The 26,989-nt window shown below is 41.0% G+C and overlaps 1 protein-coding gene across 1 annotated transcript in view; it reads right to left on the reverse strand.

The window, feature by feature from the left end:
• LOC145397277 (glutamate receptor ionotropic, kainate 5-like) overlaps window positions 1-26,989 on the reverse strand; it is a 181,542-nt gene that overhangs the window by 26,234 nt on the left and 128,319 nt on the right. Inside the window, exons 7-10 of the mRNA XM_080270473.1 lie at window positions 26,399-26,556; window positions 2,474-2,625; window positions 1,923-2,232; window positions 16-168 (exon numbers count right to left, since the gene is read on the reverse strand). Coding sequence (XP_080126599.1) covers window positions 16-168; window positions 1,923-2,232; window positions 2,474-2,625; window positions 26,399-26,556 — 773 coding nt within the window. The remainder of the gene's footprint in view (window positions 1-15; window positions 169-1,922; window positions 2,233-2,473; window positions 2,626-26,398; window positions 26,557-26,989) is intronic.

A 26,989-nucleotide genomic window follows, 5' to 3' on the forward strand; every position in this document is an offset into this window, starting at 1 on the left:
GTATAGTAAACTCACTTTCATAATCCTTACGACGGGCGTGATGTGACCACTGTTGATCTGTGTCCTGATAAATTCGCTAGTGTGGCGGCTAGTTATGTGGCCTGCTGTGCCGTTCAACACCCATGACTCAGGATCAGACCTTAACGAGATAAACCGACCATGCAGACCCTAGGTAAGTATGTAAAATTCATGTATTAAATAATTTAAAAAATGGTATATCCAGAGTATTTTGTGTGTGTGTGTGTGTGTGTGTGTGTGTGTGTGTGTGTGTGTGTGTGTGTGTGTGTGTGTGTGTGAAACATTATCACTTTAGAACATGAGGTCACTAGACTACCGAATATGTTTCTGGAGAAACCAAAATATGTTGTAAATGTGATATTATTGTGATTAACGCAGATTCAAAGTCGACACCCATTTGTTTAGTTACTGCGGTAGTTCCTTTTCTTTTTGATATTATGTCCCCAGGATCTTCTGAAAAACTCGATGAATTTTATGAAATCGGCATTTTTTCTTCCAGAAATTTGTTGTCGAGACAGTTTAGAAGACTGTACCTCTTCTATAATTGCTTCTGCGTAATGTAGCTGAATTCCTGCATTAGGTCGAACATTTTCCTGTGTGAATAGAGTGAAAAGTTTGAGATGAATATCTGTGTTTTGCTTTGAGGGTAGCATTTCATAGAGGGTAGAGTGGTCAATATTTTCCTTGTTTTTGTGTTGATACTGCAATAAAGAAGGATGATGGAGGTTAATGAGGAAGCCTTTTAGCTGAAGTTTATGGTTGGTTGTGGTTGGCTGTATATCTGTATATGATTTTGTTCGGTATCGTATTTTGATAACATTCTGCTTGGTGTTCAAAAGTTGTTAGTTTCTTGTGTTTCAGTGGTTTTGGTTGTGTAGCACCCAACTGCAATGATGAGAGAGATCTTTTGCTGAACTAATGACATGTGTGCCTACCATGTTCATGTGCTTGTTGACAGGGAGTAACTACTATTGTTTCTTTGTGAAAGCTGTAATGTATTTGTGATCTTTTAACATCCCAATATAATATTAAAGGCCTTATTCTGTACTTGCAAATGTTCCTCAAGGCAACGAGCAACGATGGGTCCATGCACTGATGCGGGTGAGTTGAGAAAAGAGTATGTGTGTGTCCAGATTAAATAAAAAGATTTTGACTTGACCTCCTACTGAGAAGGTTTGGCTAAAGAGGTTGGCTTGAAAGTCAGTTTAAGAATCATGGTTTTCTGGAGTGAAAAGAGTAATGGTTTCATATGATACTTAAGTATTCATTCAGACTTGTGTTAACTAGTATTCTAATGAGTGTAAGTTAGAGTTTTTTTGCTGGATCGTGAGTATTGAATGTTACGAATTTCAGTAATAATGAAATAGAGGATACATGGAAAGGAAGATTAACACATTTTCGACTCTTGGTATTCTCCTGTCATGTATATCCAGCTCTCACTGTAGTATTTTCTTGCTAACTACTTTCTTCAGCATCTTCATGTTTTGTATGTTAATTAATAACATGAGGTCTAACAGACTGAGGCGCCTTCACTCTGTGGCACCAATAAAGCGTGGAAACTCCTATGTTTAACGGTACAGCCGTGCATCGCCTCACTCCCTATTCTCGAAAAGAAGGTGCTGGACTGTAGGATAAATGCAACTTCAGCCTGCAGTCCACTCGGCTCTTACCTAGATGTGACTGAGACCACCATCATGTCTATCGTAAAATAATGCTAATAACAGCAACAAGAGCAGCAGCAGCAATTAATAAATAAATAAACAGATAATTAAAATAAAATAACAATATATCAAAAAGTATTTCCACATTTTTCCCTGTACTATTGCCCAGCCTGCTTAATTTCAACAGCACTGTCACAGTTTGTATGTATAATGTGAATTACGAAAGTGGTGTCATATACAAACTCGTAGATGATAATTGGCAGACCGTTCCATAAGATTGCCAAAGAACGGCCCCATTGAGACAATGCTGAGGTCAGAGTCATGCAGGTCCCTGAAGGTATCAATTGTGTGGGGTTGGCGGGTGACGGTGAGGAAGGCCGTGAGGTTACAGTTGTAGGACATCCCCAGCACCATCACGTACAGCCACAGGAACGCCACGCTGAGCCGGATTGTGTGAGCTTGGGGATGCTTTACAGTGGATTCCTGGAGGTGCACTGCCGTCACGTAGAGGTAGCTCGAAGTCAGGGAGTGTAGATATGGTGCTTCCCCATGACTGAGGAGAAAAGACGCATACGTTTTTAAACTTTTGAATGTGTTTATTGAAAAAACATTTAATTAATGACGTTTTGATGGACTTACTCAGAATGAAGTTATTTTATGAAAATTTCTTGCCATATCCAGTTTAAACATAACAACGAACAAGTAACTGGAAGTTTTTTCTTTTTTCTTTTCTCAGCCTCTTTTATGTGTGATATGTCAAGTACATGCCACGGATTGTGTGTTTGATTCCATGCCTGTGAAACGAGAGTTTAGCCAAACAGTAGAGAGCTGGGCCAGTAAGTAAGAGTCCACCCGTTATGGCCAACCAGGTGTCTTGTTTGAAGGGCCACAAGGGGGCCTGCCATCGTGGAAGTGGATCAGGCACCTTCAGGAGCACACAGTTCATCTGCAAGCACATGGATGATGAATTTCAATAGTTACTGACACCATACGAGGGCTCTACGGGTGTCAAGGTTGTGTTGCTAGTGGCCTTAAAAATTTCGTTGGTCTTTTTCTTCAACTATTATGCATGTTATACCTTCATGAACTCTTTCATGTTATTATATGGGCATAATGCCGATAATCTCCTCGATTTACATAAGTGGACACTGGTGTGTAATAAACAGAAAAATCGCTGTGTTGGTGCTACGAATATATTGCGGGATAGGCTGAGATTGTGTGCTAACATAATTCCAGTTGGGGAGAGCTAACAATCAAACTCCAGTTTAGTATGAAGATTAGGTAGTCTGACGGGGCAACAAAGGACTATTTGTTGGGACTGAATGTAATCTGAAAATGCTAATATCTGACTCGCTACATGTATTTGTAATAATTTGTGGTCAGCGGCAAACGTGGAGATGGTACATAAAAATTCGATAGTAACAATGATTTTGTTTTACCAGAATGGAAAGTAAGATCCTGATAGTTCCAACAAAATGTCTATCTGTTTATTTATCTATATGCAAATACACATATAAATATGTATTAACTAGATGCTTTTGAACTTTCTTTGCCGTCGTCAGCTTTGTTTGGTAAATATAGTTCCTCTGCAAAAATTAAAAAAAAAAAAAAAAAGCATTAATGAGTAATTTTTGCTCAGATTTATTATGGTTCCATGGATCGCTGTTATAATGAACACTGAAAATTCATTTCCTCTGCCTATAAGGGATTACCATTTTTTAAACCACAGAAAGAACTGAAACAGGAACGGATTAAGTTCTATTTTATATTCCTCAAAGCATTCTCCAAAGGTTCTTTCAAAACCTTTGCTTTTGGAATTTACTGATACCTTTTTACCCTTTTTTTTTATGATGGTGCTAAGTCCACATTACAGAGAGACGGACGAACAGAGAGATATGCAGACGGGAAACACAATTTCACCAAAATTATTTACAACATGCCTAGAAAGCTGAACTGGGAAAACCAAGGACTGAACATAGATGGAGAAAAGCAAAATCATTTAAGATATGTCCATGACGTTATCCTAATCTCAGAAACAGCAGACATTGCGAGAAATATTAAATGACCAAACAGAGAAAGTCTCAAAGTAGGACTAAAAGTGAATTGGAGTAAAACTAATGTTTAATCCACAAACCCCAAAGTACATCATCAGAATAAGTGAAGTAATTCTTTAAGAAGTCGAGGGGTACAATTACTTGGGGCAAATACTAAAATTAACGAAAAATCTTGATAGTGAAATAAAAAGATGCATTGCAATTGGATGGAAAGCTTTCGGTAAACACAGACATTATGAAAAGTGGCTTGCCAGTTTGTATGAAACGAAAAGTATATAACGAATGTATGATCTAATATACTATAGCACTAGCCGTGTGTGAGTGTGTGTGTGTGTGTGTGTGTGTGTGTTTTGGGGAGCCGAAACCACACATTCAAATCGCACCAAAATTGGTACAAAAATCGCAAAAAATCGCTTATGTAAAAAAAGCTTGGTCCCATCACGACTGAAAAACTTTTACTATATTTAAAAAGTGATCACATTTTGACCAAAAAACTCTGCTTCCGGAGCCCGGCATAGGACCTCCGTAGAATTGTTTGCCCAGAGGTAGAACTAAAATAAACTATTACAGTAGCCGTGTGTCTGTGTGTGTACTTCGGACTTGCATTCGGACAACTTGGGTTCCGTTCCCAAAGCTGCGAATAACATGATCAATTGGTTAGCTGCAAAAAATCCAAGTGACAATGTTACACTAGAAGAAGCAAATAAACATGAGAGCCTTCTGCAGGAACAAGTGCTAGTGGGCCCCTTGCACTTGTCTAATATACTAGAGCAGTAGCCGTGTGTGTGTGTGTATTTTGGGCAGCTGAAACTACACATTCAAATTGCACCAAAATTGGCACTGAAATCGCAAAAAAAATCGCAGATGTAAAATAACTTGGTTCCATCACGATTGAAAAACTTTTACTATATTTAATGAGTAATCACATTTTGACCAAAAAACGCTGCTCCTGGCACCCAGCATAGGATCTCTGTAGAAATTTTTGCCCAGAGGTAGAACTAAAATAAACTGGGTTCCATTACCGAATCTGCAGATAACACGACCAATTGGTTAGCTGCAAAAAGTCCAAGTGACAACATTACACTAGAAGACCACATAAACATGAGAGCCCTCTGCAGGAGCAACTGCAAGAGGCCCGAAGGGCCCACGAGCACTTGTTCCAGGTATGACGTATGGTTGTGAGACCTGGAAACTGACAAAATCGATGGAAAATAAATTCATCCATTCTCAGAGAGCAATGGAAAGGTCAATATTGGGAATATCTTTAAGAGATAGGAAAAGATCAACTTGTGTGAGAAAGCAGACTAAAGTCAGAGATATTACTGACGTATAAAAGAACAGAAATGGAGGTAGGCAGGCCATGTAGCAAGCAGGGATAACCGATGGAGCAAAAGGCTTACTGACTGGACACCAAGAGACTGTAAATGTAGCAGAAAAAGGCCAGATAAGAGGTGGAGAGATGAGATAGAGAAATCTGCAGAGAAAACGTGGCAAAAATTAGCTCAGTCAAGGAATTCATGGAAAAGGGTGGGGGAGGCCTTTGTTCAGCAGTGGACTTGAGTATATAGATAGATAGATACCTATATAGAAGATGTCCCGCGAGGAAAGGGCATAACTTTGGGAAATGGTAGATGAGGGAATTCTAAGTAAAAAGCATTCTATGAATATATGTCCAAATCTTTACAGCTGCGGAGCTTCATTTACGCATGAGCTTGTGGGCAAAAATGGTCTCCTTCATAATTCTCCCATAATGTAAGTGAAGTTTCGTAATGACTGAATTTTGGAAACATGTTGATTTAACATGTTGCTTACAATTCCCTCATCCGTCATTTTTCAAAGTTATGCCCTTTCCTCCTATGACACCCAGTATATATACGAGGTCTTTTCAGAAAGTATTTCACCTTAGGCTCTAAAAAAGAATAAACAGCTAATCTGTTGAGCTAGAACACTAGTCCCCCTCAAAGTAGGCCCCCTCTGACTTGACACACGTAGCCCAGAGCTCTTTCCACTGCTTGAGACATTTTTCAAAGTCGGTTTTTGGTATCCGTTGCAGGTGCTTCGTGGCTCAGATGAACCTTGCTCATGACATGTTGGAGTGTGCAAACTGTGATCTAATCTTTCTGACGACTGTTATCAATGGACATGAGACTTGGGTGTACAGGTATGACATGGAATCCAAAGTAAAATGGTGAAACCATTCAATGTCGAGAGATGATGAAAAGCATTGGAGAATTTTACAAAGCATGGTATGTTCCAAAGACAACAGTATCAACAGTTGATTATTCAGTTTATAAAACTGAAATAAACGGCAACACCAGAGGAAGTAAACATTTCCCTTAAAAGTATGAGAAGAGGAGGGGCCACAGAAGATGGTATGAGGTGCGCGACTCTGAGATTGTCATAATCGTACCCTGGCAACCTATCGGTCAACTGTGTTTTCGATTTCGTATCATATTTTACACCAATCATATAATTATACACAAATATATTATACATGATTATTATTATACACGAACATACTATACACGAATCACAGGTGTATCATATTTATACATGAAATCAGAAGCACAGTTGATGGATACGTTGCCAGGGTACGACAATGACAACCTCAGAGTCATGCACTGCGACTATAGTAGAATTATTGTTGGATGCAGGAGTAGAAGTCAAAACCGTCTCTCACACATAAAGACTCAGACAAATTGAGATTGAAAATGGCGTGCATCAGGGTGATTCAGTTTTACAAAAATAAAATTATTCACAGCATGCCTTGAAATGATTTTTCAGGAATAACAAAGTAGTAAATATAGATGAAAGAACTTGAGCCAAAGAAGATTTGGTGATCTCAGTGTCCTAATATTAGAAACAGCAGAGACAGAACAAGGAATGGTAAATGAGTTACACAGAGAAAGACTCAGAATAAGGCCAAAGATTAATATGAGTGAAATTAGTGATGTTTAATTTAAAGACACCAAAGAGCTTCGTCAAAATAAAGAAAGAAACTCCTCAAGAAGTTCAGGAATACACTTACTTGGGGCAAATACTAAAAGTAATGGAAGCCATGAAAACAAAATAAAAAGACACATATCCATTGCATGGAATGCTTTCGATGAACATACAGACATAATGAAAAGTAACTTGTCAAAATGTATGAAAGAAAATGTATATAATGAATGTATAATCCCAGTTATGAACTACAGATGTGACCTGGAAACTGACAAAATCAATGGAAAGCAAACTAACCACTTCCTTCACTGATAAGTCTCATAAGTTTTTCTGTGCTGTGACGTGCTTTCCTCCCCTCCCCCTCCGGCCACTGCATGCTCCAAATATGTGTAATCTCGGCTTATTTTCATCACCCAAACATATTTATTTTGCCACAAAACCCACATATTCCCATTCGTCAATGGTTGTTCTGCATGACAAGCAAAAAAAAAAAAAAAGAAAAACACTATCCATACGTTAGGGCCCTTTGAATAAACATTCGGGATCATAGATTTCACTTCCCAACATCATAAGTCAATGTTTACTAATCAATCTCTACATGTTATACCATAAATCGAAAGAGAATTTCATTAGCTTTCGAATGGAGGGGGATCCCAGTTTGATAAGAGGTATGGTCTTCGAGTAATAAGTGAAAAAGTAAAACCCATTTCTGACAGACAAATTCCTTTATTCGGGGAGCTTTAGTGAAAAACTTTTCTCGGCACTGTCATGTTTTTATGTTACCATCCCATAAAGAATTTCATCCGCTTTCAATTGAGCCACATAGTTTTCAAGAAAAATGCAAGAAAACTGCAGTGTATTTTCCTGCGTGCTGACCAGCCATCAGCCGTGCTCACTTACGTTATTTTCCCATAGCGTGCTAACACTTTTATGTTTGCTAGCTATACTTTCTTTAGTTTTATACCAACAACTATTTTATATAATTGCTTCTGTTTTGATTTTAGTCCTCTCAGAAACCACACATGAACACTAAACCTGGTGCTGGCAACTGAAGCTGTACTTATTTCCCGGTTATTTGTGTTGAGGTAAATAACAGTATATATGTATGTGTAAATATATTGACATAAGTAGAGGTAAACATAAATAAATAAATAAAAGTATGTCACGTACTTCTCCAGTGGCGATGATCTTCCTGCAGGACCAGGTCGGTTGGGAGGTGAGGAGTTTTGTACTGTGTGTGTGTCTGTGTGTGTGTATGTTCTTACCTAATTGTTCTTACCTAATTGTATCTTTACAGGAATGAGTCAAGCTCGTACTGTCCCGTGTCTTAAACCATATTTATTGTACATATCCGTAAAATTTGTGAATTGTTTTGGCACAAACTATTTCATTCGGTAGTGCATTCCATTGATCAATTGTTCTGTTTGGGAAACTGAAATTCCTTACGTCTTTATCACCTCTCTTCTTACGCAGTTTTTTGCAGTGTCCTCTTGCTGATGCTTCTCCATATGTTAAGTAATCATTTATGTCTATTTTCTCCTTCCCTGATATGCACTTATATAGATTTATCATGTCACCTCTTTTCCTTCTCTCCTATAGTGTTGGTAGATCTAGTTTATTTAGTCTTTCTTCGTAGCTTAGGTCCCTTAAGCTTGGTATCCATCTTGTAGCGGCCCTTTGAACTTTTTCAATCTTGTCTATGTGTTTTTTGAGATGAGGACTCCAGACTACTGATGCATATTCCAGGGTTGGTCTAATGAATGATGTTATTATCCTTCTTAGCATGTCTTCATTTATGTATGTGAATGCTATTCTCATATTTGCAAGCAGTGTATACATGTTCCGTACCTTCTCGCTGATGTGGTCAACCGGAGATACTCTGTTATTGATAATCACACCTAGGTCCTTCTCTCTTTCTAATGTGTATAGGGTTTTATTTCCTAACTTATAATCCCAATCAGGTCTTTTTCCATTTTTACCAAACTTGATTACATGACACTTGTCCACAATGAATTCCATTTGCCATGTATTACTCCATTCATGAAGTTTATTTAATTCTTCTTGTAGCTCTTTACAAGAGTCTGTGTTAGTAATTCTAATTTGTATCTTTTAATCATCTGCAAACATATTCAGATAGCTCTCATTTCCAGTGTTACTGTTTATATAATTTATATACACTAAAAACATGATTGGTGCCAGCACTGAACCCTGTGGTACTCCACTAGTCACTTCTTTCCATGATGAGTAGTTTCCTCTTAGTACTGTTCTCATTTCTCTTTTTATGAGAAAATCTTGCATCCAACAAAACAGTTTGCTTCGAATTCCTCCTTGATGGTACAGTTTCCATAAAAGTCTTTGGTGTGGTACTGTGTCAAAAGCTTTCTTGAAATCTAAATAGATACTGTCCACCCATCCTTCTCTTTCCTGTATTGTGTTTGTTACTCTGTCACAGTAGCTCAACAGATTAGTAACACATGATTTTCCTTTTCTGAAACCAAGCTGTCTTTCTGTTATCATACTGTGTTCTTCTAGATGATTTACCCAAGCTTTTCTTATAAGCATTTCTAATACCTTGCTTACAACACTGGTCAGTGATACTGGTCGGTAGTTGAGTGGATTTTGTCTATTTCCTTTCTTGAATAAGGGGACAATATTTGCTTTCTTCCAAATATCAGGTAGTTTACCTTGACTCAAGGATTTCTTGAAAATTGAAAATAATGGTTTACTTAACTCCTTTGCACATTCTTGTAGTACCCAACATGAAATTTTATCAGGACCACTTGCTTTTCCTCTGTCTAATTTACTTAACTCCTCCTGTATTACTTTTTCTGCTATTTGTATATCTGGTAGTATGTGTGGACATGCATGTTCCACATAGTCCCTCTCAAAATTTTTTTCTTCTGTAAAAACTAATTGGAAATTCTTATTTAGTGCTTCACAAATATCTTTCTCTTGTGTATAAGTGATTCCCTCGTCCGTAATAGATTGTATTATATCTTTTACTTTGGTTTTGCTTCTGATGTAGCTGTAAAACAGCTTTGGTTGATCACTACTTTTATTTTTTATATCCTCCTCAAACTGTTTTTGGGCTTCCCTCCTTATTCTTGTATAATCGTTTCTTGCCTGTTTGTAATTATTATACGCCCTTTCACTATTGTGTCTTCTGTATCTATTCCACAACAAATCTCTTCTTTCTTTTGAATTTTTACATTCTGTATTGAACCAATTCTGTATTTTCATATCTGCTTCTTTGTGCTGTGGGATGTACTTCTGGACTCCTATTTCATAAAATTCACAGAATTTTTTATATACAGCATTTAAATCTTGTCCTCTAAGCTCATTTTCCCAATCAACTTCAAAGAAATACTTCTTTAGGTCTTGATAATTTCCCTTTTTATAGTTTAGGCTCTTTTTGTAACTTTCATTGCTGTTAACTATATCATGCTATCCTGAAGTTGTAATTTAGTACTGCATGATCGCTTTTGCCGAGTGGAGGGTGATATATTAAACTGTCAATATCATTTTCTTGCCTAGTAAATATTAGATATAGCACTGAAGGTACATTGAGTCCTCTTTTTCTGGTGGTTTCCCTCACATGTTGCGTTAGGAAAAATTCTTGCACGAGATCCAGGAGCTTTTGGTCCAAACAGCTTTCTTGGCTAATTATATCTAGAGTATTCCAATTTATATTTGTATTAAAATCTCCAGTTAGTATAATTCTTTCCGATTTCTCTTCCATTTCATGTGGTAATGATCTTAAACTCTGAACTGTACTGTCTGCCAGGTCCTCATATTCGTCTCTTTCCCATGTGTTTGATCTGGGTGGCATGTACAAATTGGCTACAATTACTTTCCCTTCAGATGTGTTGATCTCTACTGCAATCAGTTCTACTGGTGATGGTATATCTAGTTTTATTTTATTGACTTTTAGATTTTTCTTAGTTAATATTATAATTCCTCCTCGTTTTTTTAAATTTCTGTCTCTTCTCCATATATTGTATTCCTCTAAGTTTAGTATGTCATTGGATATCCTTGGTGTTAATTTTGTTTCAGTTAGGCATATTATTTGTGGTTCATTTTCTCTGACATAATCATTCATCTGTAGTAATTTAGATACCATTCCATCCACAGTTGAGTACATCAACTTTATCATCTTGTTTATATACTTGTCATGACATGGTTCTACTACCTTCCTCCTTTTTATTCCCTCCTGTTTGTGTACCACTTTCGTACCTGCAATCCTATTATTTTGTAAAAAAAATGTATTCTTCTCCTCTTCTGATCTTCCCTCATTTTTTGTTTTTGCTTCCTCCCTCTTCTCTTTCAGTAATTCCAGTTCCTCTTGTGTTAGGCATCTTTTTATCCATATATTTTTGAACTCCTCTTTTTCCATAAGATTCTTTGCAGTTTTTAGTATCTCTTCCACAGTGTTTACACTCTGGAAAGTCACCTTTAGAGGTCTTGTCTTGCTTTTCTCGTATTTCCCTAACCTTTTGTGTTCCTCTATGTCTTTACTACAGATTTCCTCTGATACTTCTTTCAGTAAGCTCATTACATTTGCCATCTCCTTTTTGTCTCTTGTGATCTTGTTTTTTACGTCTTCCTCTTCTATACCAGTGATTACTATAGATTTGTTTATATCTGCTGAATCTCTGACTAACTTTGGATTGTTTTGGATTATTCTTTTCACTTCCTGTTTAATGCTTTCTTCCTCCACCCTTGTTTCTAAGTTTTTCTTTACTTTCACCATTTCAGCATACGTGGTTTCCACATCATTTTTGTAGCTTTGCACAGCTTCATTCACCTGTGTTATCTTCTCAATATCACTGCTCTGGTCTATCAGACTGCTTACTTGCCTAATTGTCTCTGTATCATTTTTGAACTCATTCCATAACACTCTCGTAATTGACCACTGTACTTGCCATTTCACTCATTTTCTTCCTAAGTGTACTCAATTCCACTGTTAGTTCACTGATGGTTGTGTCTTTCTTGTTGGCCTCCCTTCCTAGTTTTTCTATTTCTTCCTTTTGCAAGTGCATCTACTTCTTTATTTCATCAATTTCATTTTTGAAAGCTATTTCTAGTTTGTGTACACGTTCAACCAGTCTATTGTGATTCTCCACTTCAACCAGTTCTTGGTAGAAATCATCATCTTGCTTTCTACCTGGATCCCTTTTCTTTTCCAAATTTGCTTTACTAAAGTATGTGTCCATTTTGCAGTACTAAAAGCACAGAGTACATGTACTTACATTCCCCGTGCAGCTGTAGTCTAAACAAACCTCAGCTGACTGAGCGCATTCTTTCGCCTCTCGGTTCTCTTTTCTGTTTGAACAAGTCTTGTTTAAACTTCTTATTATTTTTTTTCTTTTAACCCCTTAACCGCGGGGCATTACTTTCGTGACGCTCGGCCACAATGGATCATACCGTGGGGCATCAATTTTGTGACTCTGTGTTATTTTGAATTATCCCAGGCTCTCAAGTGGTGGCTTGTATCATCTATCAGTACTGCCAATGTCCAACACTAGTCAGCACTCCAAATCTCATCTGTACTCCCATCCATTGTTGACATTTTAGCGATTTTACCCCCTTCGTGACTCCCCTCCCTACCTGCCCTCCATTATTACCCTGTCCTCTCACCTCCCACGCCGCGCTGCGCTATGCAAATTTCCCCCGGATTTTTCCACAGATTTCATCCATTGAAATAAGCCCTATGCCCTATACTTATACAAAATAATATATACCAAAAAAAAATCAGGTAAGTGATAGTGTTATACACCAGGAATTGGCTAATTATCACCTGACAACACCTCACGTGCATTCATTCGCTACATTACCACGGTAATTTCCTCTTTGAATTATGCCTTGTAATCGATGTCTGTAATAAAAATATATATCAGAAAGGAAAGGAGAAGCCTAAGTGACATTTACATTCACCTGGAACTACCTATTTCTTTATGTATTGCCGAGATTTTCTACCTATAAAAAATTAGCATGTAAGCAGCAGTCAGCCTCAGTGTCATTGTCAACCCTTCCCTTCTCAGATAAGCCGCGGCATTTAGTTCCTTGTCCTCCGCTGGAGTGAAACAATGTCACACTCGTGCCCCGCCATTCCTGCCGCTTCTGCACCCATTGCAAAGGGCCCCGTGACGTCTACCCCTAAGAAAAGTAGTGAGGGAAGCAGGAAAGGCCTTAGTGACTCTGCAGTGGCACGTGAACTTGCAGAATTGTCCATGGTGATGATGGACAGTGATTTTGACGATTCGGGTGAATCGTGCAATGAGCCGGGTGAGGTTATCATGCCAGAAACTGCTACAACAAGTGCTTCAGTGTCGGAAGTAGTCTCTAGCTCCCAGGGAAAGGAGCCTTTAGTGCAGCAAGGCAAGGAATTTGGGAAGGGAGTGAAAAGGCGGCGTATTAGCTCCAGAACAATGCCCCCACGTGACCCAGGCCGCCATGAGTCCCGAGTGCATTCACCTCCCCGTTCCCCAAGCCCCACTTCACTCATTTCTTCCTCATCGTCGGCTGAGTTATCTCCAGAGTCTTCGTTGTCGGAGTCACCACCAGCATCAACAGTGAAGGCAGGCCGTAGAGGAAGAGGTAAATCAAGGACAGTGAAAAGTAGTGTAGTTAATAGGGTAAGGGCTGCTAGTGCTGTACGGCAACCTAGGGTCAGTCAGAGTGACCTTGAACGAGATAAATCTGCCTCACAGCCAACCTCCACCACCACCACCACCACCCGCCCTACACCGCCACGACAGGGAATCCTGGACGCCTTCGCGTGGACGGAAGGGTCAGATTTTGTGCCTGAAAATTTAGTATTTGATGAGAGCTCCTCAGGAGTTCAGCCTGCCTTCACTATTGACGAAAATGCTGAGTGTGTGGACTACCTTTTGGCCTTCCTAGATGACGAAGTCATGCAGCACATATGTGATGAGACCAACAGGTACGAATCACAACGTGCTGCTAGTGGTACAGGTGCAGCCAAGATGCAACAGTGGACCATGCTGGGAGTGCAGGAGCTGTATGTGTTCTTTGCCCTCATGCTTCTCATGCCACACTCCAAGAAGCATGAGTTGGAAGAATACTGGTCCATGGACCCCTTACTACCCTCACCCACCTTCAATAAGTACATGACCAGAGATCGCTTCCGGAACATCATGGGAAACCTGCACTTTGCCGACAATGATGTACCTTCCCAAACCGACCCACTCTGGAAGATCCGGGAGATTCTGAGCAGAATGAAGGATAAGTTCATGTCATTCTTCCACCCCTTTCAGAAGGTTGTCATTGACGAATCCTTGGTTTTGTTCAGAGGACGTCTTAGGTTTGTGCAGTACATTCCAAGCAAACGCCATTGCTTTGGAATTAAGTTCTTTGTACTGTGCGACTGTAAGACGGGGTACATCCTTGACTTCGTCATTTATTCAGCCAGCACTGTCGATCTGGATAAAACACACCCCCTTGGCTTCTCAGGCTGTGTAGTGAAAGTGCTCCTAGAAAAGTATTTTAGTGAGAATCATGTGCTGTATACAGACAACTACTATACAGCACCGAAACTTGCCAAGTACCTTTCTGAGCACGGCATTGGCTCCTGCGGCACTGTCAAAAGTAATCGTGCCCACTTCCCCAAATCCACAGAGGCAGGAACCTCGCAGCGAGGAGACGTGCACCTACGCAAGTCTGAGAAGATGCTGGCAATACGGTGGCATGACAAGAGGGTCGTGCACATGCTCACCACCGTACATAAGGGGGAGATGACAGACAGTGGGAAGGTCGACCGTAGGACAGGCGAACCTGTGATGAAACCTGATGCTGTGTTGGACTACAATATCAACATGCGGCTGGTGGACAAGTCCGACATGATGATTGGTGAGATCGACTGCCTCAGGAAGAATACTAGGTGGTACAGGAAAGTTTTTCTGCATCTCATAGATATGACGATGCTGAACGCCTTCATCCTGTACAAGATGAAGGTCAAGCCACCCAAGTCCTTCTCCCTGAGGTTGTTCGCCAGGACTTGTGTCCAGCAGCTGCTGGAAAGATATGGTAGGGTGACAGTAGCAACTCCAAGGCGCCATCCAGTAACACTTCCCAACCGACTTGAGCAGAGGGCGTATATGGATTGGCACAGACTTGAGCTTATGCCTGCCACAGGGAAAAGGAAGGCTGCGATTCGCAGGTGTCAGGTGTGTGCACATACCACCCGCCGCACACCTGAGCACAAACGCACCTCTTGGCAGTGCGCTGAGTGCCAGGTTCCCCTCTGTGTTACCTGCTTCTTCGATTACCACAGCCAGAAGCAGTTCTAACAGTGCAAGTGTGAAAGCAGAATAATTTGGAAATAATGTGTAAATAATGTGTAAATAGCAAGTGAAAGCAATGGATGTTCAGTACATATGATTGAACAGTGTATTATAGTTTTATCTTACTGAAAGTGACAGTGAATAACATAGTGTAAGTAAAATAGAAGGGTAAATATTGAAAATAGAATAGAAAATGTAAATAGTAATATAAGTAATTAGTAATATAAGAATATGAGTACAAATAATTTATGTTATAACAGTGAAAGTGAATCCGTGGCTCTCTACGTATTTTACTGAATGAAAAATTGAATGACTTCAGTGACAATAAACTAATACAACTGAAGGAAACTTATGGAGAAAGACTCCAGATATATATATATAAGTGTGATATAGTAATAGAAATATAAAGTGTGAGGGGTTTTATGAATAATAAATGACAGAGTACCAAGAGCGAAGTAGCGTAAGTGCGACGATCAGACGCGCTCGTAATTTCCATTGCTTTCACAGTGTTTTTTTTTTTTTTTTGGAGTATGGATCCCAAACTACTTGAAAATCATAGAGTAGTATTTATAGTGTTTATATCTGGCTGTGGTAATCATATTACGGGTTGTCGGGAAGTGTAAAGTGGAGACTTCGTTACCCAAATTCAGAGGTCTCCACAAGTCCTACGGTAACAGACGAAGGCTCAACAAACATTCCAGGAGAATGCTGAAGGTATGTGCCATAAGCGTATGTAATTTTAATATTCTAGGACTAATAACTGATTTTTGGCAAATATTTTTCGAGAGTCTGTCGGAGCCCGAATAACCCCACGGGACACGCAAAACATTGGTAAACATGCCCGCGGTGTAGGGGTTAATAATGAAAAATCATTTAGTCTAACCTGGTACAGAGCTTGACTCATATAAAGATACTAATTTAGGTAATGCCATTGGCCGTGCTGGCTCGGTATGGAGCGCCCACGTCGCATGTCTGCTATCTCTGACTCCCACTGTGTGTGTGTATGTGTATGTGTGTGTGTATTAGTGTGTGTATATGTGTGTGTGTGTGTGTGTGTGTGTGTGTGTGTGTGTGTGTGTGTGTGTGTGTGTGTGTGTGTGTGTGCTCCATTGGTGAAGGTATCGCTCGGTATGGTACCACTCGAAACGATCACCCATACAAAGCGGCATATCACATACAGGACACATGTTCCTTGTGTCCTTCCTCACCCCCAACTTGAAGCACAAGGTACACCTGAGCCTCTTCGTGTCGGGGATCCTTGCCCGGTGGTGGCCCAGAGTGTGATCCAAGCTCACGTCATCGTCAGTCACCCGGCGACGCTTGCTTGAATACCCTCATCCTCTGTGGTCCTGTTGTGTGGGAGCTGCTGGCCCAGGCATGGGTTCTCCCGACGGACCAGCAACTGGAGGTGGTGGCGGTGCTGGCACCCCTGATGGGCCTCCTGCAGGTGGTGTTGTCGGAGACAGTGGCACCTGTGATGGCCCTGCTGCAGGTGGTGCTGGTGTGGGGTGTCCTGCACTCTGTGCTGGTGCTGGTGGTGGCTGGGCCCATCCTGGTGCTGGTGGTCATGCCTGCTGGGTGCCAAGTGTTGCTGGTGCTGGCCGAGGGGTAGGTAGGTCTGGGGCATGGTGGAGTGTGTGTCCCTACACGGGCCAGTCCTCTTCACGGAAATGCAGATTGTAGATGATCTGCTCCATAAATTCAAGGAGAGTTACTTGCACGAACACGTTGAACAGTCCTATTTGGATGAAGTAGAATGTGATCTTCTTTGTCCACTTGACAGTTCGAAGTTGGATGGGGTAGTACTGGACCATCTGATCGAAATGATCAACCCTACACACGTACCTGTCGTACTCCTCCACAACTTCGGGATTGTTAATGACCTTCTTCATGTAGGTTGTACACCTGTCTTCACCCCGCACCTTTCGTTGAACTCTCTTCAGAATGGTGTCCGCAGTGTAGAAGGTGAACACTATGTTCACAATGCGCTTGTCCCTTCAGGACTAGCACAATGTCCTTGTACCTTTACACCATGCCCCCCTCGGGCAGGCTCTTAGCTCTGGCAATGGCTGCAGCTCACGTGGCGCTCCTCTTGGCAGCCGTAGGGTCCCACACACGTAAATTCCTGCGGTGAAGAGTCGTTCTCACAGGGCTACAGAACTGCAATAGTTGTCCATAAAACAACTTATAGCCCTGGTTCTTCAACGGTTCCACGAGGCCCCACAAGGTGTTCTCGAAGGTACAGTGTACCCTGTGTAGATCTCGAGGTTCCAGAAGTAGCCCAAGGACGACCCAACCAATATATACAGCTCGATGGCATACTTGGTGGGCTTCTGGGGATTGTACACACGGAAGGACAGCTGGCCCTTCCACCCCAGAGAGCCCTCATCCAGGCTGAGGTCAGCGTACCTACCTCGGATAGGTACACTGACTGGAATTGCTGAAGGAGGTACTCCATGACCGTGTGAACGTGGATGAGCCAGTCTTGGTTGTCCCGGGGAATGGCGAGTGAGTTGAAGGCGTAGAAGTGCTTGAGGATGGCGGTGAAGCACCTTCCACTCATTGCCTGCCAGACTCTAGGGTAGTCGTGCAGCTCGGAGCTCCTCCAGTAGTGCCTGATGGTGGGCATGTGCACGACCCCCATGAAAAGGTATAACCCCTGGAACTTGACCATCTCCTCTTCATTGCAGGGGAACCAGGTATCCAGCTGAGTCCCCAGGAATGTGGCGTACTGGTTGGTTTCCACAGTAAGGTAAGACAACAACTCCCGCGTGAAAAAGAGCTGGAAGAACTGAAGGGGAGTTGTTGGAATATCCACCTTGATCCCTGGGGAGCCAGTGAACGGCCCGTGCTTCAGTGTGAATGGGTCACTGTTCCACCCAGGATCCTCTTCAGCAGCGGTGGCAGCGGGTCGGCCTGTCAACATCCTTTGGCCTGCCCTCTGACCCCTTGGATGTCCCCCGTGCCCAGGCAGCAGACCACGACGCCCACTTCTGGGAGGAGACGCCTCGAACGAGGACGAGACAGAGGGCTTTGGGGACACCAGTCTCCTCGGTCTGGCCAGCAAGGATGTCACCGTAGCATCCTGCACAGCAGAAGCGTTTGGAGGGGCCATCACAATGAATGATGGCTTGGCTTCCGGTAACACTGGCTCGCCAAGGGAGGCAGAGGGGCCTGGAGATTGGGAACCGACGAAGAGAGTGGTGGGATCGGCAGGTCCTAGAGGTGGGGAGGGTTTTCCGGTGAAACCGGCCGATGATGGTGGTGTGGTCTTCCGCGGTGCAAGGCAGTGGGGCAGCTCAACCTCCTCCACCCCAGAGCGGTCGCTCTCAATGTCGCTCTCTGACTCTACCTCACTGATGATTTTATGCCACTCATGTGGTGCCAACCCACGTTTCATCTCTCCAAGACTTCTGTCATTGCAAGCCAACTGGAGAATAAATTGTTGTCAAAAGGGATTCAGGACCCTGTGGTAGTCCAGTTCTGTTGTAGGAGTGTAAGCTGAAATAAAGGAGTCTAGATATTTTATTCACAGCCAGCCAAGAACTTAGCTCAACACTGGTACAAAGCAAGGGTTCATGATATACATGTATGTCCTTGAAAAACATCATCTGCACCTGGCTTAGTGCACAGGTCGGGGCCACTAGCACGTGGTTACCTTTTTCATTTACTTTGCACATTACACATAACCAATCTATAATTTTTATGAAATACAAAGTACATTTCACTAATATGTAAATGGACGTGTTACGTAGGCCGTTGCCTGTGCATTAAGGTGTAGCAGACGGTGTTTCCTTTACGAGAACACGCTGCAGTGGGTCAGTCTTTCACTGTCTTTACACGTAAAACATATCCCAATCTATCACTTTTTATGAGTCAAGATATTTTATTCACAGCCAGCCAAGAACATGGCTCAACACTGGCACAACACAAGGGTTCATGATATACGTGTATGGCCTTGAAAAACATCGTCTCCTACATCTGACTTAGCACACAGGTAGGGGGCCACGAGCATGTGGTTACCTCTTTCATTTTCTTTGCACATTACATACAACCAAATCTATAATTTTTCTGGGGTTCGCAGTACATTTCACCACTAATTTTTAAATGGACGTCTTCTGTAGGCTATTACCTGTGCACTAAGGTGTAGCAGACGGTGTTTCCCTTACGAGAACACATTGCAGTGGGTCAGCTTTTCACTCTTTTCACATTAAACATAACCAAATTTATCAGTACATGGGATACACAGTATATTTCACTAAAAATGTAAATGCACATTTTCCTAACCTCACGTTGCTTTTCGCTACCTTTGTGCTAGCTCAGGTGTATATCACGCACTCTTCATTACGAGCACGTGGGTCAGTTATTCACCGTCTTTTCACATAAAACAGCCAAATTTATCAGTACATGGGATACACAGTATATTTCGTAAAAAAAAGAATGTAAATGCATGTCTTCTGTAGGTCAATTACGTGGCCCCTACCTGGGCGGTAAGGTGTAGCAGACGATGATTTCCAGACTATCACATGGTTCACTTTCACTTTCTTTTCACATAAACACATAACAAATTATACCACTGTATGAGATACACAGTATACCACACCATCTACAATTAGGTATTTCAGGTTGCATTTTGCAACTTTGTGTTAGGTCAGGTGTTCGAGACATTCTCTTTCTTATGAGCACATGGGTCAGTCTTTCACTTTATTTTCACATAATACATAGCCTAATCTATCAATATATGAGATACACAGTATATCTCACCAACAAAATGTAAATGCACGTCTCCCGTAGGTCAATTATGTGGCCCTACCTAGGCAGTAAGGTGCAGCAAACGATTATTTCTAGACGATCACGTTTTCACCTTCATTTTCCTTTCACAAAAAAAATAACAAAATATATCACTGTATGAGATATACAGTATATCACAGCATCTACAATTACGTATCTCATGTTGCATTTCGCTACCTTTGTGCTAGCTCAGGTGTACGAGACGTTTTCTTTCTTGCCAGCACGTTGGTCAGTCTTTCACATTATTTTCATATAATGCATAGCTCAATCTATCAATATATGGGATACACGGTATATTTCACCAATAAAATGTAAATGCACCTCTTATGCAGGTCAATTACATGGCCCCTATCTGGGAAGTTATTTTCACATAATACATAGCCTGATCTATCAATATATGAGATACACAGTATATTTCACCAATAAAATGTAAATGCACGTGTTCCTAACCTCGCGTTGCATGTCGATACCTTTGTGCTAACTCAGAGTACGAGACGTACTCTTTCTTACGAGCAATTGAGTCAGTTATTTAATGTCTTTTACATAAAACATAACCATATCTATCAATATATGAGATACACAGTATGTTACACCACATCAAGTACAACTATGTGGCCCTTAACCTGTACGGTAAGGTGTAGCAGTTGATGTTTCCCTTACCTGATGACGCTGCAGTGTTTACAATTATATTTCGAAATACACATAATGAAATCCATCATTTTATGAGGCATACAGTATATTTCACCACAACAGTACATGAACGTGCTCTGTCTGTCACATCTGCAATACCTGAGGTATCCCAGGCGATATTTTCTGACAAGCACGTGGTACAGTGTTTACTGTATGTTCATCCACACAAACATACGATAAACATATCACTACAACATTCATGCTTTATTTCACACAGAAAGCATACGGAATATATATAACAATATGATAAAATCGAATATCCCTATAAACCTCCTCTATTTTATCCCCTCCTGACAACAGCGTGGCTGTAAGGTGTACGTGACTCCTCCCCTAGCCAATATTTCATCACGTACACTCATTGCACTACATTCCTATCTGTTGCACAGTAACATTATCCACCACATATCAACATAAAACAAGGACTTCATCAACACCTCAGCAAATATTCTGTTCAAGACAACGCCGTGTCATCAGGCAGTTTCTTGCCTTCCCCTCCTAACGTTTCACTATGTCCTGCCTCACTAGCACACTATATTCACCTGATTCACTGTCACTGTTGTTCAGTGGTTGAATAATCACATTGGGTGCAGGGTAGATGCAGTGTTGTTGTTCGGACACGGCGAATAACACGGTAGGCCTAGTACAATCTTTTTGGGCCAACGGCTGATAACAGCCAGAAATGATTCACAAAAACATGATTACCTATTGCAAACACCAAATCTAATCACAATAGTGCCGAAAAAGTAAACACAAGCACTATAGGTATAGTGGAATATGATGTGAGCCCAGGACAGGGGTAAATAGAGTACGATTTAAATGCTGCACTGCGTGCTACCTTCTCCCTTGACAGCTGCTGTGGAACTAATCAACCTGTCCGGGCTGCCACACATCTTGGGCCCGGAGGTTGCCAAGTCATTACTTTTGACGACAAGTGCGGGAATTATGATGCCTCCAAAAATGAAGCTGATCGGCAGAAAACTTTTTTCTCTGACAAAGGTTTTAATGCTTAAATGACAACAAACGCGTCATTGAGTATAGTCGCAGCCATGCCCATATGATGACAAATGCGTCATCATGGATGGAGGGGCTAATCTGTCCTCAGAGAACAATGGAAAGCCAAATGTTTGGAATATCTTTGAAAGACAGGAAAAGATGAACTTGGTAAGAGAGCAAACAAAAGATAAAGCCATTATAGGGGATATAAAAGGACACAAATCGAGGAGAGAAATTCATGTAGTAAGAATAAGGGATAACCCATAGAACAAGAGGCTGAGCGATTGGACTCCAAGAGATTGCAAACCTAGAAGTAAAAAGGTCAGACATGAGATGAGGAGATGATATAGGGGAGTTTTCAAGCAAAATCTAGCAGACACTGGCTTAGTCATAGAATTCTTCCAGAAGGATGGGAAGGCCTTTGATCAGCAGTGAACTTACAATGACTGATGATGATATTTACGAAGCCTGATTGAAAAGTTCCCGACCTTTAGCTGGAAAAAAAGCTTACATATAACCTTCAGGATTCAACACATTCCAGCTGTCCTTCCATTGCTGCAGACATTTTGTAATTTTAGTTTTTGGGATCGCCAGCAAGATCCTTGTTCCCTATATCATGATCTAATTTGTATCCTCAAATCACGAACCCTTCAGCGGCATCTTCAGTTCAGGAAATGCCCAAGTCACAGTGTCCCATGTGAGTAGAGCAGGGTGCCAGTAGGACCTGTGTGATCCTGTGATTGCCCCTAAACTCCTGAATGAGATGGGATGAGTGGGCTGGAGCATTGTAGTAGTGGAGCTGCCAATCCTCTGCCCCACAACTCCACTGACCATTTACACAACCCTTGCTCAAACCATCCTCCCTCACGTACACAAACACACTGATGGATGCATGGAAGAAGGTATGGATGGAGGGAGGAATGGATGGAAAGAGGGATAGAAAACAGGATAAACTAGAGGGGCACAAAGTGGAGCACATCTCTCCAACAAGGGCAAAGCAATTTCCAAACCACTCATCATAATGGGTTAGGTTTTTTTCATCAATAATTAGGGTTTCGGAAAAAGAGTTTCCCGGATGCAGAATCTGTAATACGACTCGGATCGGTCCCAAAGCTTGATCGACTGTTCCCTGGGACATGGGCTATCTACTCCCTAAAATTGGTCCAGATCTCTCTTTCAGTTTATGAATAATTCTGCTGACAGACAAAGTAACAAACATCGGTCCCAAAAGTTAATCGATTGTTCCGTGGAATATGTGCTATCTTCACACCAAATTTGGTCCAATTCTCTCCTTTAGGTTTTGAGTAATCCTTGTAACAAAAAAAAAAAAAGGGTGACAACATACTCTCCTTGCCAGAGAGAGTGAATGGATAAAATATATATATATATATATATATATATATATATATATATATATATATATATATATATATATATATATATATATATATATATATATATATATATATATATATATATATATATATATATATATATATATATATATATGTATATATATATATATATATATATATATATATATATATATATATATATGTATATATATATATATATATATATATATATATATATATATATATTGATATATATTGATATATATATATATATATATATATATATATATATATATATATATATATATTGATATATTGATATCTATCTTTATCTATTTATATCTCTATCTGATTGTCTATCTATCTATTTACTTATATATATATATATATATATATATATATATATATATATATATGATGAGGTGAAAGAGAGAGAGATTGTCCAGGTGCTTGAGGGTGCGAAAGTGGATGTACGTGGAATAACTGAAACAAAATGGAGAGGAGAAAGTGTGAGAGAATGGGAGTATGGATGGGGTATATGTGCAGGAGTAGGTGAGAATGAGAGGGCAAAGGAAGGAGTATGTATAGTTGTGAGTAAAAGATGGAAGAAGAGCATAAGACAGTATGGATCAGTTGGGTCAAGGATTGTGTGGGTAAAGTTGAAAGTTGGAATACAAATGTGGGCGATTGTGCGTGTGTACGCGCCAAGGCAAGATCGTGATAGAAGAGTGAGAGAAGAGTTCTGGACAAATGTAGAAGTGTGCATGGAAAAGTTTGGAAGGAATGAGAGAGTGTTTCTGATTGGTGATATGAATGGTAAAGTTGGGAATTTGAAGGTGGATGGAATAGTTGGTGAGTGAGTTGTGTCTGCTGAGAGAGATGAGAATGGGAGTGCGTTAGTGGACATTTGTGCTGGGAGGGGGTTGATGATAGCCAATACCCTCTTCAGGCATAAAATGATCCACAGGTATACAGGTATACATGGCGAGTGATGAGAAGGGTGGGTGGTGAACTGAATGAAAGGAAGGCAATGATTGATTATGTGTGTGTGGATGAAAGGATGCAAAGATGTGTAATGGATGCAAGAGCTCATAGAGGTTGGGGGAGTGGACTTTCTGACCACTACTTGGTGGTGGCCAGAATTAGAATTCAAGTAAGATGGAGGAATAGAAGAAGGGAAAGACGAGAGGAAGCAGTAGTTGCAAGGAGAGTGGAAAGGTTACAAGAGGATGAGAAAAGGCAGAGTATAAGAGAGAAGTGGAGGAACGATTGGGCAAATATGAATTGGAGCAGATGGGTGACGTGGAAGGTGTGTGTAGGATTTTTACAGAAGAAATATGCGCAGCATGTGATGTGGTGTGTGGAAGGAAGAGAAGACGGAGGGGGGTGCAAGGAACAGTGTGGTGGACTGAAGAGGTGAGACAGGCTATGGCACAAAAGAAGAAAGCATACAATGAATGGATGAGAAATAGGGGCGTGGAAGAAGTTGAGAGGCAGAAGAGAGAGTTATATGTAGAAAGAAAGAGAGAAATGAAAAGATTAGTAAGGGAGAGTAAGAAGAGAGTGGATGAGGAATTTGGAAGGAATTTGAGTGTAAAGTGGAGGGACTGTAAGAAAATATTCTGGAAAGAGGTGAAAAGAGTAAGACAGGGTGGAAGTGAAGTTAGCAGAGGAGTGAAAGATAAAAATGGTAGATTACTAGTGGAGAAGGGAGAAAAAGTGAGCAGATGGAGAGAACACTTTAAGGAATTGTTGAACATAGAGGATGGAAGTAATGCTAGTATATGTGGCTGGGGAATGGCTGCGAGAAGGAGGGAGGTGAGAAGACAGGAAGAAATCAGTAGGATAGAAGTTGTGGAAGCTATGAAGAAAGTTAAATTGGGGAAAGCCCCAGGAATTGATGGAGTGTGTGGTGAAATGCTGAAGCATGGGGGAGAGATAGTAGTAGAATGGATGTGGAAGATGTGCAGATTGGCCTGGGAGGAAGGTAGAGTCCCGGAGGATTGGAAGTCAGGTATAATTATTCCCTTGTACAAAGGAAGAGGGGAAAAAGAAGTGTGTTGTAATCATAGGGGCATTTGTCTTCTTAGTACAATAGGAAAAGTGTATGGTAGGATACTTATTGACAGAGTTAGAGAAAGTACAGAGAAATTAGTTGGAGAAGAACAGGGAGGCTTTAGGAAGGGAAGAGGTTGTGTATATCAGATATTCATTCTTAGATCTTTAGTGGAGAAGTTTCTAGAGAAGGGAAAGAAGTTGTATGCGGCTTTCATGGATTTGGAGAAAGCATATGACAGGGTGGATAGACAAGGATTGTGGAAAGTGTTAAGAATATATAGAGTAGATGGGAAATTGTTGAATGCTGTGAAGAGTTTGTACGATGGTGCGAAGGCTGCAGTGCGTGTCGATGGTGAACTAAGTGAATTTTTCTCTTTGAAAGTTGGGTTGAAACAGGGATGTGTCATGTCTCCATGGTTGTTCAATCTGTACATGGATTGTGTAATAAAAGAGGTACAAGGTAGGGTAGTGGATGTTGGAGTGGCCCTTGTGAGAGAGGATAGTGTTTGGAAACTCCCTGTATTGTTGTTTGCAGATGATACTGTGTTGTTGAGTGAAGACGAAGGGGAGCTGCAAGGCTTGGTGGATGAGTTTGGGAGAGTGTGTAAGAAACGGAATCTAAAGGTGAATGTGATGGTCTTTGAGAGAGGTGAAGTCAGTGAATGTACAGCGAGGTTGGATGGTGAGGAATTGGAAAATGTGAGTACGTTTAAGTACTTGGGTAGTGTGATGAGTAAGGTTGGAGGTTTGGAGGGTGAAGTGCGTGAAAGGGTACAGCAGGGAAGAAAGGTTGCTGGTTCTTTGAAAGCAGTGATAAGAAACAGGGAAGTGAGCATGGAAGTGAAAAAGTTACTACATGACAGTATTGTGATACCAACTCTAACGTACGGAAGTGAAGCTTGGACGTTGTCGGAAGGACACAAGTCAAGAGTGAGAGCAGTGGAAATGAGTTATTTAAGAGGAGCCTGCGAAGTCACATGGAGAGACAGGCTGACGAATGAGGATATAAAGGAGCGTTGTGGTATGGATGTGGATGTGATAGGAAGCGTTATGAGGAACACACTAAGGTGGTTTGGCCATGTGGAGAGGATGGAGGGTGAAAGACTGACGAAGAGAGTGTATGTGAGTGAGGTGGAGAGGGGAAGAGGGAGGGGGAGGCCGAGGATGAGATGGAGGGATGGAGTGGAGAGGTATATGAGAGAGGAGGGTGTGAGTTGGGAGCAGGGCAGTGAGATGGCGGGGGAAAGGGCGACTTGGAGGTGATTTGTTTGTGGCCACCCCAAACGGGATTGAGGCGTCTGGCAATTATATATATATATATAGATAGATAGATAGATAGATAGAGAAAGAGATGTATCGATATCTATCTGTTTATCTATCTATATCTCTATGTGATTATCTATCTAGCTATATACTTATAGATAGATAGATAGATATACATATATAGATATTAATCACACATGTGCAGAGAGAGAGAGAGAGAGAGTTGTGCATTTGATATCGAGCCATATGACGTCACCAGCAATACTTACCAATTGGTCGAATGGAGCAGTAAAATCTAGATAGTCTTTTCGATCATGTAGAGATGAAATGTATATAGTGGCAATTCCTATATCCCCGTCTCCTCTCCCTAGCATGCCTATTAACCCACTCCAAGAACCATTTGGCAGCTTTGAGCCCCACACTTCTCCTGAAATAAAGGTGATTATATATAATTATTTCACTCTCATGATCTCTTATATTCATGCTCCCTGTCGACGATTTTACTGAGATTTCAGACCCTGCATGTCTTTAGAAAGATAATCATTATTATAATTTTTCTCCTCCATGACTTAGTTTTAATTATTTTTCTGCTCGCGTCACGCAATTTTATTCAGTTTACTAGATCACGTGGTGATGGATATCGAAGCGATATGTTTAACCCGTCACGTCCCGAGGTTTTCCGCACCTCCGACATCCCCCAGTCCCGAGGTATTTTCGAAATTTTTTTTTTTGGCTAAAACCTTCGCTTTTGGTGAGAAACATCGAAAATTCATAGAGAAATCGCTCACCTGAGGTTTAAAGTGCCCAATCCAGGTAGGAGTTCCTCCTTACCTGAGTGGGTTTTCTAACATGCTGGCACC

The sequence above is a fragment of the Coenobita brevimanus genome, chromosome 40 (genome assembly GCF_032717465.1).
Source record: "Coenobita brevimanus isolate Jiangsu-jjx chromosome 40, ASM3271746v2, whole genome shotgun sequence".
In the NCBI taxonomy this organism is placed as follows: Eukaryota; Metazoa; Arthropoda; class Malacostraca; order Decapoda; family Coenobitidae; genus Coenobita; species Coenobita brevimanus.